Source organism: Zonotrichia leucophrys, chromosome 1, assembly GCF_028769735.1.
Source record: "Zonotrichia leucophrys gambelii isolate GWCS_2022_RI chromosome 1, RI_Zleu_2.0, whole genome shotgun sequence".
Classification (NCBI taxonomy): domain Eukaryota; kingdom Metazoa; phylum Chordata; class Aves; order Passeriformes; family Passerellidae; genus Zonotrichia; species Zonotrichia leucophrys.
Window position 1 is genome coordinate 33,842,884 of NC_088169.1, and position 18,717 is coordinate 33,861,600.

The 18,717-nt window shown below is 40.8% G+C and overlaps 1 protein-coding gene and 1 long non-coding RNA gene across 2 annotated transcripts; both read left to right on the forward strand.

The window, feature by feature from the left end:
- The first annotated feature begins 125 nt into the window (after window positions 1-125).
- Window positions 126-2,932, forward strand: LOC135448825 (uncharacterized). Its single transcript, XR_010440593.1, has 3 exons — window positions 126-560; window positions 1,291-1,361; window positions 2,573-2,932. It is a non-coding gene; the product is annotated as an uncharacterized LOC135448825 (long non-coding RNA).
- Window positions 2,933-3,710: 778 nt separating this feature from the next.
- On the forward strand, window positions 3,711-16,542 carry NIPA2 (NIPA magnesium transporter 2). Its single transcript, XM_064711429.1, has 8 exons — window positions 3,711-3,851; window positions 6,842-6,898; window positions 10,685-10,748; window positions 11,063-11,278; window positions 13,002-13,058; window positions 13,835-13,925; window positions 14,458-14,618; window positions 15,562-16,542. Exons 4-8 carry the CDS (start codon window positions 11,140-11,142, stop codon window positions 16,197-16,199), a joined length of 1,086 nt encoding a protein of 361 aa, XP_064567499.1. The 5' UTR covers window positions 3,711-3,851; window positions 6,842-6,898; window positions 10,685-10,748; window positions 11,063-11,139; the 3' UTR covers window positions 16,200-16,542.
- Window positions 16,543-18,717: the final 2,175 nt, after the last annotated feature.

Genomic DNA, 18,717 nt, shown 5'->3' on the forward strand with positions numbered 1-18,717 from the left:
TGTGACTTGTTTTTAGCAAATGGGGTCAGAGGGAAATCAAGTTTCCTACACACTGCTTTACAGGCTAATTCCAATTCATAAGCCTAAATTATTTCCATTTACCCTTTTATAAAATAGCAGCTTTGCTTTTAACCAGAATAGCAGATTCGTGCCTGGGTATGGATCAGTTGGCCTACAGAGGGCCAGTTGACCTATACCAGTATCTGCCAGCAGGCTGCAGTCTTAATGTCTTCATTGGACTGAAATTTGCTCACAGGTAGAATGAAGACTTCTCTGGCAAAAATGTTTGCTGGGCTTTGAGTCAGTTCAAACTGTGTATTCAGGGTTAACACGTGCTCTGTTCCTGCACTGCTGTACATCGGTTACTTGCTGGAGCTTCTCTTCCAAGATTTACTGCTCCACACCTGGGTGTGCATCAAGTGGCAACAGCTGTAAAGAAGTCTGTGTCACCAGTCTAATTTACTCTCTGTCATAATAGCTCTCTGCAGAAAGAATTGCTTGGAAACTGCAGTGATTGCCCATCTCATTCTTCATCTGAAATTCCTAGCCCCTCGTATCAGGTACTGGCAAATACATAACTTAGAGTCTGTCTCTTAGATTTTGGTTGGCTGGGTTTGTTTTTTTAATGGTGGGATTTATGATTAAGAACTGCTCCATTCTGTTCATTTGTGTTTTAGGGGATGCATTGATATTATTGACAGTCAAAATTCAAAGTTATCTTTAAACAAGGAAACTAGCTCCTCAATAATATTAAATGTGTGCAGTGGAAAATATGGGAATGGATTTTTTATCGCAATTTTATTTGTAAAGGTATTTATAATAGTAATGCAATGTACAAAGATAGACCAGAAATTTTGAAAGGCTTTCACTTCTGCATGCAGCATCTCTGATTTTTAAGTAGGTAGGATAAGGAGTCTGTATGTTGTTAGCAAGAAAATTCAGTTATCCTTGTCTTGGCATGTCAGGAGCTTGGCCTCTAAGGCAGCAGCACTGTGGTAAAGGCAAATGTGCCATTTACACCACAGGTGGTGTTGAAAGTCTGGGACATAATTAATCCTGAGCATATTTATCTCAGCAACACAGTTAATATATTTATCTCAGCAATGCAGTTCATATTGGAAGAGCATTAAAGACAAAAATTTCATTGAGTCAAAAGAAAAAAAAAATCCTGTTGATTTTTGTGTGGTTTGTTCTACAAATTTAAGTCTTAACCAGAGTCCCTTAAGTTCCTTGTGACACTGTAGATGTTGCACAAGTAGACTCACAGATGTGTTGTTTTTTTTTGTTTAGCTGTCTTCACAAAACATAGGGAAGCAGGGAAGTGGTCATCAGAGACCCTGTTAACGCTTCCTGAGGTACAGGTGTGTTTTTGCCCTTTGCCCTTATAAATTTTACAAGATATTTATACACACAGTAGATACTAAGCCCTAAAAAACACTGTCCACACCAAAGGACCTACATTGACTTCTCTCATTAAATTCCTTGGGCACAGGGATGGTTTGTGCACCTGAATTTCCCTTTGAGAATAGGTTAAATTAGGCAGGTTACCACCATTCTCATGCTTGGAGTTCTTGCCTGATATTCAACCAACATGCCTGAAATACTGTGCTGTTGTAAATTACTCTGAGATAGTTTGAGTATTTTCCATTACTGAGCACAGCCCCGGCTTTGAAATAAATATTTATTGTGCCAAATTTTGTGCCAAATACAAAGCATTGAATTTGTACTTTGAACAGTTGCATGTATGTTAAGCAGAACTAGCAGCTGAAAAAACAGAAGAGAGGGGATTAACAGAACAACTGAAGTTCCACAAATCCCTAAACTTCTTAGAGGTTAATATTAGAGTGAATATTTTCAGATATTTATTCATTATTATTTTAGCTTGGTTGTGAGGGCTTTTTGAAGGGAGGAGAGCAGAGAGAGACAAGAGTGGAAGGGGAAGGCTAAATCGACTTGCTTCAGACATTATTCTTAACTCAGGAATATGTTCAGATACACATTATCAGCATTTGGCATGATCACAGGCACATGAAGTTCTTTAGGTCCTTTAAGCTTTGAACCGAGCTGTCAGTACTTAGTTGCTTCTGTTTATACTGTACTGGTTTAGGTGGCACTGGTTTTAATCTTTTAATCCATTTGAAAAATCATTTTCACCAGCTGTTAACTTTTTCAAATACTTCACAGTTTTGATATCTTTTGGTAAAACACAGAAAAGCCAGTGTCTTACTGGGTCAGTACGTAGGTAATTACTGTAAATTTCTTAGCAGCTTTGTTATCTTAAAGTATATTTTTATATATATACACACATATAACACTATTTTGTAAGTGCAAAGTTCATGTCAATAATACTAGATTAGTTTTATACTGGGGAATGGAATGTTGCCTTAGAGAATAAAATAGGCCTAACATTTATCCATGTGCTTTGGGTGGTGTGGAAATGTAATTTTTGTGTCAGAGCAAGGGACCATTTTTAATGAGATATAACACAGTAGGTAACGTTATGAGGAGTGGCTTTGTCATGGGTATTCCACAAGGGAAAGCCAAGACTGGTTTTGTTTCCATGTCTTTCCAGGTGTTGCAAAAATGAAGCAACTACACGTGCAGACTGGGATAATGCCAACACAAATCCTGAGAAGACTAAAAAAATGGGAACTGCTCTTACTAAGGGATGTGACAAAACTGTCTTGAGTTTAAAGAGCTGCATCTTCCATGTGGAGATACCACAGGTATTTTGGCAGTGTTGGTTGTTCAGACTTAATGTTACAAGGCAGCTGTGTAAAGCATACTCAGAGATAGTCACGAAGAAACCAAAGAACCCTCTGACCCTGATGCTGCTTGTTAGGACTTTCAAAGACTCCTTGTGTGTGAGGACAAATATTTATGTAACTGTATTTATCCATTTACTTTGTATGAGATTAAAGCAGTTTGGGTAAAGCAATGCTGAGAGTGGATGATCTGGATTAAATTGATTCATTAACCATTCCCTTTACCTGGCCCAGTAAAATGTCTCTCTCCCTTATGGCAAACAGGCTGTGTTTATTTCAGCCTGCAAAAGAGAAGGCTTCGGGGGTCACCTAACTGCAGCCTTCCAGTACCTGAAGGAAACTTATAGGAAAGATGGGGCAAAACTATTTATGTAGTGACAGTGCAGGAGAAAATGGTATCAAAGTGACAGAAGGTATGTTTTAGATTAGATATTAGAAAACAATTCCATACTGTGAGGGTGAAGAGGAGCTGAAACAGGTTGCCCAGAAAAGTTGTGGATGTCTTATCTCTGGAAGTGGTAAAGGCCAGGCTGGATAGGGCTGGTGTAGTCATAGGTGTCCCAGTCCCTACCCAGGGCAGGCTGGGTTCAAACTGGACGATCTTCAAGGTCCCCTTCCGACCCAAACCATTCTGTGACTTTACGATTTTCTGTGAGTGTAAAATCCGCGCAGCGCGGATGTTGGCAGGGGCGGGTGACGGCAATGACCTACCCGGGCTGCACGGCGGCCGCAGCGAGCCCAGCGGGTGTGGCGGCGCTCAGCCCGGCCGGGGATGGCCGCCGGGCCGGGGAGGGCGGCGCTGCGGGAAGGGCAATGTGACCCGCGGCGGGCGGGGCTGGGACCGGGCCGCGCCCCTTCCGGCGGCCGCTGCCGGAACCGCGGAGCGGAGGGGGCGGACGGGCCCGGGACGCCGCGTCGCCTTGCGCTGCCGCTGCCGGTCCCTCCCGCCCCGTCCTGTCCCGTCCCCTCATGGCGCTAGAGCGGACGGGCACCGGCCCCTCCCGCCGCCCGCTCCGCCCTCCCCCGCCCCCGTCTCCTCTTGGTTGGCCGCTCCCGGCGGGCATGTGAGCGGGGCCGTGACCGCAGGTAACGGCGGGAGAGGCGGGAGGGGGCCCGCGGGACGGGGGGAGGCGGCGCTGCTTCCCCGCGGAGCGCTCGGCGCCGGGCCCGCGGTGAGAGCCGGGCGCTGCGGGTGAGAGCGGGCGGGCCGGGGGCGCGGGGCTCCGGGCCTTGAGCCCGGCTGTTCGTGCCCAAGGGTGGTTTATCCGTAGTGGGAACTTGTGCTTTGGTCTGAGAGGGCCGAGGTTAAAAGCTCCACATCGGGCTGTTTGCGGGGCTCTCCCACCGAGCAGGGGGATCCAGGCACAGTGTGCTGGCTCTGCCCGTGCTGGGATGTGTGTGGTTAACCAGGGGGATAAATGGTTTGTCTTCGGTTTGGTCCAGGGTTGAGTTATCCCAGGTTGAGTCTTGTGCAGCCTGCTTCCAGAGCACCTTCAGAACTTCAGAGCCCTGGTGCATCATTTTGGCATGGTCGTAGCTTTGCATTGTAGTTCATTGTAGCTGACGTGGGGAGGTTTAGATTGGACATTAGGGGGAATTTCTTCATAGGCAGGGTGATGAGATGTTGGAGTGGTTGACTAGGGAGGTACCTGGTGGAGTCACTGTCCTCGGAGCTGTGTAAGAAAAGACTGGACATGGCACTTAGTGCCAAGGTCTGTTGGCAGAGTGGTGGTTGGGTTATGGGTGTGACTCCATCTGACATGTCTTTTCAGCCTAGTTGATTCTGTGATTCAGAGTGAAGTTTGTTGTTCATTCATACACTGTGTGATATTGCCTGGATCTAAGTCCTTCGTCCATGTTTTTCTTTAATGTTTTTCAAGTAGTCAACTTTCTCTATTTCACTACAATGTCTTTAACATTGTTTTTACTGAAAACGTGATAAATGTAAGTCACTGTGGTTCTGTCTTAATGCCTTTTATACAGTTAGTGCCTTGTATACTACAGTTAGGGTTTTTCCCCTCGGAAGGTAACAGCTTCATCGAGAGAAAATTATTCCATAAGGTTTCGTTGGTATCATTGTATTTAGAATTCAGTGTCACACTAGTTCTGCTTTTGTTAAAGTACTTCATTCTGATGATAAAGTCCTGGTGACAAGAAAGCAGGTTATATCAGTTGTCAGTCGTGTCAAAAGAGTGGCTGTGACTAATGTATAGATTGAACTTTACCTTCCTGGATTATGTTAAATTTGAAACTGCCCATATAAAATACCAAAGGTGGAACTTCAGTGACCCTGTGCTGGTTATTCCTCCCACAAGAGTGGAACTCATGTGCCACGTATAGCAAAGATGAGGCAAGTCTTATCTTTAGTCTATTTTGATAGCTTTCCCTGAAAACAGTCAATGCAGTATCAGTTGCAAAGCACTGCCTGTAGTTTGTATTCAGTTAATGAATAACACTGTTACAGTGAAGATACTTTTTAGCTTTATGTGGAAGTGCTTTAATTAAAGGTCAGTGTTTTTTAAATAACTATAAGTAGCACATGCAAAGAAAAGGTTTTTAATGTGGATTTTTTTGTTTCCTCTTAGTTTCATAAGATGAAGTGCTTGTTGCTTTTGGTTCATAAATAGAAATCTGCTGTAAAGTATTAATTTTCCCCTTAGTTTATCTAAACCTTTTAAAATGGAGAGCAGTAGGATAGTTGATGTATGTTTTGCTTTCTGAACATGTGATAGTGCGTCTAACATTATATATATATATATGCATATATATAACATAAATATGATTTTAGTTTGCCTGTGTGTAATATGTAAATAATTATGTGTGTAAGTTTAGGCAGTCTTTAACTTTGGCAGAGCTGGAGAACTGTACCCTGTATTGGGGCAAATGTGCAGTACAAAACTGAACATATTGTTTCGTAAACAGTGTGTACAGAATCTGTAGGTACTGTGTGCATCCATCCTGGCCTTTTAAAGGTGCACATGACTAAGGTTTGAACTCTTTTATCCTGATACTCTGTTGTGTCTGTCCTTCAGTGTTCTCTCTGTACCTCTGTTTAAAAGATATGTTTGTGAGTGGAAGGAACATGACTGAGGAAGGCTTGCATTTAATAATTGGGTATATTTGGGGGGTATATTAAGTAATCTAAGATCATTTCTCTGTTCATGCTCCCCACTGCCCCAGCATTCTGTATATCCAAAGGAGGGCTGCAAAGGTGGTGAAGAGGGTAGAGGGGAAGCTGTATAAGGAGCAGCTGAGGCCACTTGGTGTGCTCAGCCTGAAGAAAAGGGGACTGAGGGCAGACCTCATCAGGGTCTGCAGCTTCCTGATGAGGGGAAGCAGAGGGGCAGGCACTGGTCTCTTCTGTCTGGTGGCCAGTGACAGGACCCAAGGGACTGGCCTGAAGCTGTGTCAGGGAAGGTTTGGGTTGGATATTACACAAATGATCCTCACTCAGAGGGTGGCTGGCACTGGAGCAGCTCCCCAGGGCAGTGTCACAGCAGCAGCCTGACAGAGTTTAAACCTGTGTGTGTTCAGGCTGTCCTGTGCAGGGCCAGGAGCTGGACTTGGTGATCATTGTGGGTTCCTTTCAACTCAGCATATTCTGTGATTCTATATAAACATCCTCTGAAAACTCACCATATCAAAGCCAATAATTAAAACTTGATATTATTTATCTTGCAATAAAAGTGCCTTAGCACTTTGGTTACAGAATGATTCTGATAGAATTAGAAAAATATTTCAGTTCAACTTTATTATGATACCTTCCAAAGAATAACTTAGATCACAGGTTAGTTTCTTTGATTTGTGAAGTGAAAAACAAAAGGATGAAATAACTATGGTTCAGGCAAGCTGTATCTAAGGAAGATCAAATCTAAAATCACACTGATTTGTTATTCAAAACATTCTGAAATTCAAATATTCAAAATATTCTGAAACAAAATCTTCTTTTTAAAGCATAGATTGGACATGGTCTTGTGTGTCGTGCATGAAAATTAAATTGCCTTGAAATAATGGACATAATATTTTTGCCAAATTCTTAGCATGCCAATTAATGCTATTTTTTATTTCTGTTTTAGAAACCTAACTTCCAAGTACTTAAGAAGTGAATGCCTCTGGATTTCTGAACAAAATTGGTATGTATAATGAGCTGTCTACAGGCTCATCACCAAACATTTGGATTTCTGTTTTCTTAGGAAATGTTTGTTTGGATTTCTGTTTTGTTAGAGAATGTTTGTTTCATGTAGTTTTATGCTTGTGGAAGGGAAGGGAACACATAATAGCCAACATGAGACATAATAGTCAATGTGTGTTTGTTAAAGCAACTTGTTGATTCAACCTCCTTTTCTTCCCTGACAAGCTTTATGGCTAGAAGGACATTAAACAGGTGCTTAATTCCAATGTTAGAAACATAAAACTTAAGCAGAATTGACAGTAAAATACCATAGAACAGTTCAAAAGATGCAGAATGGCTGTACCTAGAGTACTATTGTCTTGTCAAAGCAGGCTTTTGTTCAAAAATCTTACATCATGTCTGAATCTTTGGCTGTTTAATGTTATTGATCTGGCTCAAAAGACAGAGAAATAATCAGTAACATTGGGCAGGGAAGGATTGCCAGTGTGTAACCTTGGCTGAATGTTTTCAGGAAACGTTTCTAAAAAAAGAGATGTTTTTTAATAGGAGTAAATGGAAGATATTGCACCCAGGCAGGAGTAATTTGCTGTACAAGTGCAGGAGGTTATACCGATAGAGAAGTTGAAAATGACTCAACAGTAGGTGACTGCAGAAAAAGGGCTCAAAAACCCACCTGGTTTGAATGTTTAAAAAGAAATACAGTCTACCACTTATTGCAGAAGTGATAATAACTCAAGCTGAAGTACTATATACAGCTTTGGAAATTGCACTTGAAAAAAGCTTTTGGGAAAGGACCCAGAGGGTGGCACAGCAGGAGGCACCAGCAGGGTAATGTTGATATGTGGATTCAAAGATAAAGGGACTTGTATCTTTTTCCAGCAGTGGGATTTGGTAGTAAAAGTGAAGATGATCAGATAATGAGAGTTCCTAATGGCATCACAGCATGGCTGCCACGTTTGTGAAGTTTCCTTTACAAGAATTTTGTGGGAGAAGCTTGGCTGAATTATCTATAATGAGGAGCAGCAGTGAATTATGTAGTAGATGGCAGAGGGTTGAAGTAAATGGCCTGTTAAGGTCATTTTTTTTGCTTAATGACATCATCCTGATCATAGCTGAAAAGAGCAGGTTTTAAAAAAGATTCTTGAATTTAAATAATGTAGTGTATATTTAGATTGTTTCTTGTAAGTCTTTTATTAACTCTAGAGGGCTTGTGGCCAAATAAGCGAAGTTGGAACAATGCACCATGTCTGCCTTTCCCAGCTCTTATTATTGCTTATACAATGTACAGCTTGTGCAAGTGATACTAATTTTCTTTGGCTGGTAACTCCCATATTCTTACTTATGCTTATCTGCTTTTAAATGTAAAATATTACTTCTTCTTATTATACCACTTTTAATGTTTCTGAATATTTAGAGAGGTCACTTGCTGCAATAAATGTAACATCTTTGGAGCACTGTGTTTGTGCTGCTTTTGAGAGAAAATGACTTCTGAGCAAAGAGGCAAAGAGCTGTTATCCTGTGTTTTAGACCGGAGAGTCTGTATCTTGCTAGCATTTATGATACATTTGGTTACATCTTTAAAATAAGCAAAATAACTTTGTGGCTAATCTGGATTTGCTTATCTCCCACAGTTTTTTTTTTTCACATTGCGAGTTTCTGCATCGATCTGTGTCTGATAAGGTTCAAACGCAGCTCCCTGTGTGACCTGTCATTGCACTGTTGCACACTGAGAGTTGTGACTCATGGCACCAGCAGATCCACGGGCAATTCATTAATGAGTGGCTCTTGGAGGCATGGTGGGTGTTGCAGTTTCTGTGAATTGGAGTCTCAGCCCTTCTTTACTTCTCTGAAGTAAAGCAGAAGCAGGAAACCAATGCGCCTCCATGACACTGCTGGTCTTGAGTGGATGAAGTGTTCTATGTGTTGAAATCAGCTGTGAACTTGATTGGAGAACCTTTGCAGCACTGCACAACTGCCAGCTTTATTTAACTCCTACATTTTCTGGCTTTTCTCTGTTTATAACCCAGTAGTGGCCCTGGCTGCTGGAATGCAACAGCTTTGGCATGTCCCAAGGCAGAAACATGAGAGGCGTTATTTATTCCAGAACTGCTCATTTCATGGCATTTTCTCATGCCCATAGATAATTTTTCTTGATTATATTTATAAGCACGCATTCAGTTCTTCTTTCTGTAAGTCTTAGGGTTAGAATTAAAATCCTGATTTCCTAAATTGTAAATCTCCCAGTGCCTGGTACTGCTTTGACCTTCCACATGTCAGTTCTGCACATGCAAATAATATCTGCTCTATACAGAGGGAACCAGATCTCTTCAGAGGGAAGCAGGGTCCACCATGACTGTGTGACCTGTGTCTGCAACTGTAGACATCTGAATAAACCTTAGGTGGAAATAAGGCAGAGTAACAATGGGACTGGCTGTATCTGTGAGGGCAAATAAATGTGATGGGAAGAGCTAGCAGTAATTTATCTGAATTTGTGTAATTTAAGTGGTTGAGATTTGAGTTGTTTACAAGGTTAACAAAGTGGTTCACAGGACGCTTCAGCATATTTGGGACATGGGGGAAAGTAGAAATACTAGCTTTGAAGTGTAGCATCCTTTTCAAGTCAAAATTCATAAAATTACCTGTGAACACAGAAGGTTCTTTATTCTTCTGCAATCTAATTTTTCCTCTGCTGCAAAGAAAAGCAGCCTGTGGTTTTCCCTTGTTTCTGGAACGCAGTGGGTGGAAAGTGTCAGGATGGGACTAACTGATGCTCTTTTCCTCTGTCAGTGTAGGTGAAGATATGCAAGCCAGGGAGAGAAGGGAAAAAAAAAAGTGGCTTTGCTAACATAGAGTTGTCTTTTAGTAAGAAGCTACACCAGTGAAAATAATCCCATTAATAATATAGCTAAAGTAGCAACTGTTGAAAAAACTGGTAAAGCATAAAGCTTAGCAAAACCAAACACCTCCCCCAGGTGATGCTGTACCACTGTCATATTTTGCACCAGCTGGAGTTGGAAGAACGTTCTTAGCTCGATTACCTGAACAGAGTGCCTTACACCTGCTACAACAGATGGTGCAGAGAACAGCCACAAAATCTTATGTCTTTTCCTTGCATTAAAAAACTTCTTCAAGGGACTCAAAATCCTGTTTGAATTTAAAACCAGGATGCTATTTTATGGAGTTGGTGAAGTGGCTGGGTTTGGTCTGTCTCACACACTGATGAATTGTCTTTCTTGGTTTTATTTGTTGGGTGGTTTTATGTCATGCAAGAATCTAGTTTATTTTTAAAAGTTTATAGAAAGTGAAAGCACTCTCTTGTAGGTCATTTACTTAGTTTCTCCTACAAAATAAGATATTAAAAATTTCTGTGCAAGGATTAAGGGAAGTGGATTTGAGAATTTTGAGCTGTGGCTCATACAGCATTTTGAGTATTGCTATGTTGAGTGCTTATTGTTTTCCTCTGCATTTTCACAGCCTAACTGGATGCAAGTAAGAGGATCTGTGCTCAGTTTTAATGCTAACCTACCAGTAGCTCTCTGTTAGGTTTTCCTAGAGGTATAGCAAATTAATCAAATTTGAAAGCATAAAAGTACAGGGAAAAGTAATATTGAAATGTGCTTCATACAAGAATGGGAAACTGTGTAAAATAATTTAATGAAAGACTTATTTCTTGTGAGATTTTCCTGTTAAAGAGTAATTCACCTCACATGTGAATGCATGTGAGGTTTGTTTGTTTATGAAAATGGCTATATGATTAAACACCCTTCTAATACTTTCATTTTTCTAGGGAGTTTATATGGAAGAAATGCTGCTGCGACTGTTCTCAAACTCTATTACAGACTGATTTCAATGTAAGTCATTTTTTGGTCAGTATCATGGTGTGCCAGACACAGATTTGTATACTCAATGAAAAGAAAAATAAATTACATATTTGTAAAATGTCCCTGAAGTTTCTCAAAGAATTTTTGTTTGGGTTTCAGTTTTTATACACCAGGTCAGAAACTCTTCCTTCTCTGTGTTCAGACTTGTTAGTTACTCATCTATCACTCTTGACACGAGAAGCCACTTGCAGGAGAACCAGTCACATGAGCTGTTGAGGATTTTCCTATGCAGCACCTTTTTCTGCCAGCTTAATCCTAATGTGATTATTTTGCTCATGTTTCAGTGTTGCATCATTTTTTGTTGAGTATCAGAAGCTCTACTCCTCGTTGATCAATGTGACAGCGTTCAGTAGTTTACGAGATGAGCCAAACTCGTGGGAAGTATGACTTCTGTATTGGTCTGGTGTTGGCTATGAGTTCCAGCATTTTCATTGGAGGAAGTTTCATCCTGAAAAAGAAAGGTCTGCTCCGGTTAGCCAGGAAAGGCTCCATGAGAGCAGGTAAATACATCTTGTAATAAATTGCTCATGTTTAGATTTTGCTGTTTAACAGAAGGTTGCTTCTGTTCATTAGTTCATCAAACTAATGATCTTGTTTTGACTTTCTTGGGTTTTTGTTACATGTGTATGAAACCTAAAACAGAGCTGGTGTGCTTTTTCTCTGGTGTCAGATACCCTTAACTCTGTGTGTGACACATGCTATTTAATGCATATGTAATGCCCTCTGGGGACACTTGTCAAAGGATTCCTTTGTATGTCAGTTAAGTCTAAATTGTACTTGCAAATTGCTAGCAGCACTCTTAACTATGTCTGTGCTCACTCTTAACTATGTCTGTGCTTCTGAATGAGTGAATTTAAGAGAGTTTTAACCATGTTTGGGCATCAGAAGATTCTTTCAGAAAACTAAAAGTCACGTGCAGTAGCCGAGTGTGATGAGTAGTGCACCTCAAGGGTTCATACTGGAAGCAATGCTATTAAATATCCTCATCAGTGACACAGACTGAGTGTGCTGGCAGCAGGGCTGTGGCCCACACTGAGCTGAGGAGGGCACTTGATGCTCTAGAGCGAAGGAAGTGGCATCCAGAGGGACCTGCATGGGCTTGGGGAGTGGGTCTGTGCAGACCTCAGGAGGCTCAACAAGAGCCAGAGCAAGGTGCTGCACCTGGGTCAGGCCAAGCTCCAGGATCAACACAGGCTGGGGGATGGACAGATGGAGAGCAGCCCTGCCCAGAAGGGCTTGGACATGCTGGCACAGAGAGGCTGGATGTGACCCAGCAATGTGCACTCACAGCCCAGAAAGGCAAATGTGTCCAAATCAAGTGTGACCAACAGGGCCAGGGAGGGGATTTTGCCCCTCTGCTCTGCTCTGGTGAGAGCCCACCTGCAGTGCTGCATCCAGCTCCAGGATCCCCAGCGTGGGAAGGACATGGACATGTTGCAGCAAGTCCAGAGAAGGGCCATGAGAATGATCAAAGGGACAGAACACTTCTGAGGATAGACTGACAGAGTTGGGATTGTTAAACTTAGAGAAGAAAAGGGTCTTGAGACAGCTTATAGCACCCTCCAGTACCTAAAGGGGACTTAAAAAAAGGACAGAGAGGTGAGATTAGGCTTTGGATTTGTTTTTGGTTTGGTTTTGACCAGGGCCTGTATTGGCAGGACATGAGGCAATTGTTTTAAATTTGAAAGAAGATAAAATTAGGTAGGACAGTTGCACCATCCTCAGGTGATTCAGAAGGTAGACTCTGGATATTTTTATTCAGTACCTGTCATCTTTGCTTCTAAAAGATGGTTGATCTTGAGATACATAATTCATGCACCTTGGTTTGGAATGAGAAAATATGATGCTTGCACATGTAATCAACCACATATAAACCATGTACAATTTCTGCAGAGCAGCAGTCTTGGTAAGAGACACATAACTTGGCTTTTCATGTAATTTCAGTGATTTGAAAGAACCCTGTTTCTCAGGGTAATGCAGATATAATCATCAGTGCCATTTCTAACACAAAAGAAATGAAATAACTGGTTGTAGGAGGCACAGGCACATCAGAAACTGAAGATGCTTTGATTGCAACCCTTTTACCTAGAGAGCCTAGGTATCAAAAGGCTGCTCATGTTTTTAAGGGCATGGGTTGCAAAAATTATTTTAAGTCATGGCAGTGTTATAAGTGACAGGGTGTCAACATTTTTAGTGGAATAGCCAATGTTCTTTCAATTTTAGGTCAAGGAGGTCATGCATACCTTAAGGAATGGCTGTGGTGGGCTGGACTTCTTTCAAGTAAGTATCAAAAATTATTCATCTAAGTGTCAAAAATACAATCTGCATTATATAATTTTAATAAATAACTATGCCGCAGATGGCAGCATGGTTACAAAAAAGGGAAAGAGATTGGGTTTCTGCAATACATAGTAATGTCACCTGGTGATTTGATGGATGCAGTTCAGATTTTAATGTAACTTCTCTTACATCAGAAGCTCTTCCTTTAATATAACTGCCCTCTTTGTGCAGTGGAACTAGGCAGACATTGGTTTTGTCTTTGCTACCCATATGCATTCTGGCTTTTGTCTTAGCAGAGAAGTGCTTAGATATATAGGATTTTTGAAGGGAAGCATATTTTGGGATTATGCCTGTTTTCTTAATTTTTTTCATTGCTTGAACTCTCAAGTTACTGTGTGTATTCAGGTAACTGGCTTACTGTATGTGCTGTGCTATATCTGCTATTGCAGATTTCTCCATGCAGAACTTCATCAGTCAAGCTGGCAGGCTGGGGAGCTACAGCACAGACACTAAAATAAAACACCTTCTGATTTGATAAGATTAATTTTAATACCTATTGTATGTAGTTCCACATCCTGCTTTTAAAATTTAATAGTGGGGTGAGGGGCAGGGGGATGTTCTGCTAGTCCTGTTAGCTGAATGCTGTCATTAGAATTTTGCATTGTTCCCTTGCTGCATGTTTGTGTCTGCATGAACACTGTGGGCACTTCCTTGCCCTGATCAGAGGTTTGTTGCATGAGCCTGACTCCTGGGTTTTAATTGCTGTTCCTCTGCAGTGGGAGCTGGAGAAGTAGCGAACTTTGCTGCCTATGCTTTTGCACCAGCTACGTTAGTGACTCCTCTGGGAGCTCTCAGTGTTCTTGTAAGGTAAGAAACACTAACAGAAAGCAGGGTGACTTGAGACAGAAAAGTAAAATATTTCTTTAGAAATATGTCATTGAACTATGCTGTAGTAAATGCACTCTTCACAACAGAGTGCTTATAAACATCAGGAGTAACTTAAGTTTCTCCAAATACATAGTGGCTATGATACAAAAGGGTTCTAGCAATGCATCTACATGTCCATCTCTAGAAAAGGCTATTGTCTTTTACATTCCAAAAATATGGTGATCACAGCAGAGCAGTGTTTTCATTCCTACGTAAAGATTTTTGTCTTAGTAAAATTATTTTTGCAACTTCTTAGATTTCACATTTTTTTGGCAGGCAACATAAAAAAGGGCTTCTGGGCAGAGATGCCAAATACTAACAGGTAGTTCTGTCCACAGCAAGATAGAAAATAGCTATTTTTAAGCTGCAGGTTGTATATGCAACTGACTTGTACAGTCAAAACAATTTGTAACTTGATGAGCAAATAATTATTACTAATCCCATATTTGTTGATGCCTTTTTTATTTCTTAGTGCCATTCTGTCATCCTTCTTTTTAAATGAAAAACTTAATTTACACGGAAAAATAGGATGTTTGTTAAGCATACTGGGATCAACTGTGATGGTAATTCATGCTCCACAAGAGGAAGAAGTAGAAACTTTGGATGAAATGTCTCACAAACTGGGTGATCCAGGTAAGAAAAATACTGGCTTGAGCTGTACACAGCCCATCATTTCTTCATTTTGTAGTTTCATTACTGCTGCTTTCAATTTCCAGGAAGATGGCCTGTGTCTGCTTCATGTAGACAAGTCCAAATGAAGCAGAGATTTGAATTCTGTAACATAATTCTATAGGGAGCTTTGCATGATGGCAAGATGAACTTGTCTGGCCTTGAATAAAGTGCCTTGATGGCAACCACTGAAGTGATGGTTTAAACAAATGCAGCAGCACAGGTGGATAAACAAAATTTCTATAAATTTTGTTTGAAGTGTGTCATCTCTAAGCCCAACTTTGAGCTGTCCTTAAAGTAAAAGGTAGGTGTTGTGATGCCTTCTGAGAAGTAAAATCTTAGAGATGAGCTGCTATGCCTACATGGAAGATGAGGCACTCACAAATGCATGTGTGCAAAATACTGTTTGTACAAAGGCAATTCTCATCTTCAACATGAGAAAATAGCACAGAAATTAAAAAGTTGTTCTTAAGGAATGTTGGAAATCTGCTGATGAATACAGCCACCTGCCAAATGTATCATCTCCTAAAAGAGACTCAATTCAGACTCAGGCCTGTGTCCAGTGGCATCTACACCTCAGAGTTTGGGTGTAAGGCAGTTTAGCAATCTAATCCTGTAGTAGTCTTGCCAATAGACTGGTAAAGGTAGTACAGCATGCCTGAGGTACAGCCTTTGTTTTGGCTTGCTCACTTTGAAATCATCTAAAATGTGATGCTGGAGGAATAATGACAAAACACCCTGAACTCTTTTGTTTAAGCTGAGTTGGTCCCATTGTTAATTAGTGTTTTCCCTGCACTTCTAAGATAAATACTTCTGAAAAATACTTCTGATAAATAGAGTCCATAAGTAACAGTTGTGTCCATTAGTGTCTATAAATAACAAGATTTTTTTTTTCCTCCAACCACAGGTTTTGTGGTGTTCGCAACACTCGTTGTCATTGTGTCTTTAATTCTAATCTGTGTGGTGGGACCTCGCCATGGACAGACCAACATTCTCGTGTACATAACAATTTGCTCTGTAATTGGAGCCTTATCAGTCTCCTGTGTCAAAGGTCTGGGCATTGCTATAAAGGAACTTTTTGCAGGAAAACCAGTGCTGAAGCATCCATTGTCTTGGATTCTGCTGCTAAGCCTTACTGTCTGTGTGAGCACGCAGATCAACTATTTGAACAGGGCTCTGGATATATTCAACACTTCAATAGTGACTCCGATATATTATGTAATCTTCACCACATCTGTTTTAACTTGTTCTGCCATCCTCTTCAAGGAATGGCAGCACATGGCGGCTGATGACATTATTGGCACCTTCAGTGGCTTCCTGACTATTATTGTGGGGATCTTTTTATTGCATGCCTTCAAAGATGTTAACTTCACCCTAGCAAACCTGCCCCTCTCTCTGCGGAAGGATGACAGAGCAGCCAATGGCACTTTGCTGAGCACATATGACAGCTTTAATGATGATGAAGAAAGTTCTGCCTGCCTAGGTGAAATGCAATCCACTGAGAGTCTCTCAGCCAGAAGAAATGGAAGCCTGTCAGCTTTCTGAAAATATCTACGTGTTACTTAAGAAAAGAACAGTTCTGTAACCCTGGATTTTTTTTTTCCTGCTGTGAAATGTCTGAGCTTGTCTGGAAAGTCATGTACTTTTTAACAGTATGTGTAGACAATCGTTGATTTTTGAGTTTGATTCGTTTGGATGAAGAACACTGAAATGTTTTTTATTTGCCTTACTTTTACTTTAAAAAGTACTAAAATGACCTCAGACCACAATTGGTTTTGTTGCTTAAGTTATGTGTAAATACTTTCATTTCATTCTTCTGTTTTTAAGATGTATTGCACTAATTACAATTTTATCAAAAATAAATGGCTTTATTTCTGCATTGGTGGTAAAAAGGTTGCAGCAAACCTGAATCCTTTGTACCTGTGCCCTGACTGACCATGGAGTGACTGTAACCATACTGAAACAGGAGCTGCAGCAACTACTCCTGTCCCAGTTTGTAAAGAGAAAAGGGAAGGCTACAACCAAGCACAACTGATCCTTTGAAAATACTGGTTAGGTAAAGCTGTATGCAAAACTTGCTGGATTTGCATCAAAAAACCCCAACTTTACCAAATCAGAGTAACAGGCTGGCAGAAAGAGGAAGGCAGGAGCTTGTGTTCTGCACGGATAGGCGAGATGGTAGCTCCTGCTGTGGCAGTTTAAGCAGAAGGACGGATTTGAATCATTACTGGTAGCCAGAGAAGCTGCTTCCTCTTCTGTAACAGAGGTCAGGTTCTGTCTGTGCTGCACCACGCTGCCCTGGCTCTGCAGGCCTGTTCTGTGTTCCTGATGTTACAGCTTGAACTCACAGAATTGCTGGTTTGTTTGCTGCGACCCTGACATTTTCAAAAATAACCAATAATGAAACATTAATGACATTGCTTCAAAAAAAAGTGGGGGAGGGGTGAGGCAGGTAGGTGGTAATTCACGTTACTAAAGGCAGAAAATAAAAATTAGGGAAGAAGGTTTTATAAGAATTTTCTACTATACAATTGAAAGTTGGAAATACTTGGCACAGACACTAATAGTTATGCTCAATATTGTCAGGTTTAGTGCTCAGTGTTTAAGAAAAATTAAGATTTTTTTCTTAGGACAGAAAAACCCCAAGTTACCACCTGTGAAACAAAATACTGCTGCCTTCCCTAAGTGTCATAACATACAGGAAGGGTGAAGGTGTCAAACAAGAAAAACGTTTTTGCTCAGAGTTAATTGGAAATGGAAAAGTTACACCTTTTGTGCACCTTGCTGCATTGTTTCTTTTAGGTAGGAAAGGTTATACTAGATAAAGAATATTTAGCTCCTATCAAGTCTATAATACTTTTTGAAAAATAATAAAAATTTACATTATAAAAACGGGAAACAAACATGTCCTAGGACTAATGTCTGAATTGTCTTAAACTTTTTTCCCATCAGTGATCATAAAATATGTATTTAATAGCAGTTTTAAGATGTTAAGGGACCAGTTCTCTTACTGCTGAAAGTTAACTGATAAGAATTAGAAATTATTCACATAATGATTAGTTCTTTTTAAATAGTTCTTAAACAAAATCAGGCTTTATTAATTAACCATTTCTGCACCAGTGCGGAGCCAAAATCTCAGGTGTATAAGACATCCTTAAACCAATGAGGATGTCAGCAAATTAGGAAAGTTGTTCATTTGCTTAACTGGAAGCACAGGGAAGCATCTGGCTGACCAAAAGTGTTCTGTGAACTAAAAGACTGTTTCTTAAAGAAAATCATCTGTAAAGCACCTTGTAAAAGAAATCCTGCAATGAGCTGGTGAACAAAGCACGAGTGCTTCTGACTCGTGTCTCCCACACACCGGGCAGCCTTGTGTGCACTCTCACCACGACAGACACCACTCCAGAATGGCACCTCTCAAGCACAGATGTCCTGGGGAAACCTGGGATTGTGGAAACTTGCTGATAGATTGCCTGGAAAATCTCCATCCTGTTTTGCTGAGGAAATTTCACTTAATTTCTTTCATCAAAATCAAGTTCTCTGCCACTCCCACCCACATGTTCCTCACTTCCTCTGTACCTCTTCTGTCAAATGCTCATTTCTACCCACTGTGGAGTCAATTCCATGGCTGTGAAGCACCTGGAAAGAGCTGAGCAGGAGAAAAGATGGCTGTAACCTAGCCATGAACTACTAAGAGGGAAGGACGAAAAACAGGTTCTCAAAGGGATGCATTCTTGGTTTCACACTATGGGTTAGAAACACTGACCATATAACATCTCCACAAATCCATATCCTGGGTAAAACATGGAATTATCTGTCTGTGTCTGTTTTGGCCATCTTAATGTCTTGGTTAGGGCTGATCCCAGAGCCAGCTGACAAGATCCTGGAGTAAGCAAGCAGGAGTTACTGCTGTTGGCTGAATGGTTTGCTTTAAAATTCAACTTCTATAGTTGCAAAGTTTTCCAATTTTACTGATGCAGTGTTTGCATTATACAGCAAATGTAATTTAACAAATACTTTCCATAATAAATAATGATTAACATCATTAGAGTTCATGTACTGG

Coding starts and splice junctions, on each gene's coding strand:
- NIPA2 (XM_064711429.1), top strand. CDS start 11,140: ATGAGCCAAACTCGTGGGAAGTATGACTTCTGTATTGGTCTGGTGTTG. Junction 13,059..13,834: donor GTGGGCTGGACTTCTTTCAA/GTAAGTATCAAA, acceptor GTTCCTCTGCAG/TGGGAGCTGGAGAAGTAGCG. Junction 14,619..15,561: donor TCACAAACTGGGTGATCCAG/GTAAGAAAAATA, acceptor CTCCAACCACAG/GTTTTGTGGTGTTCGCAACA.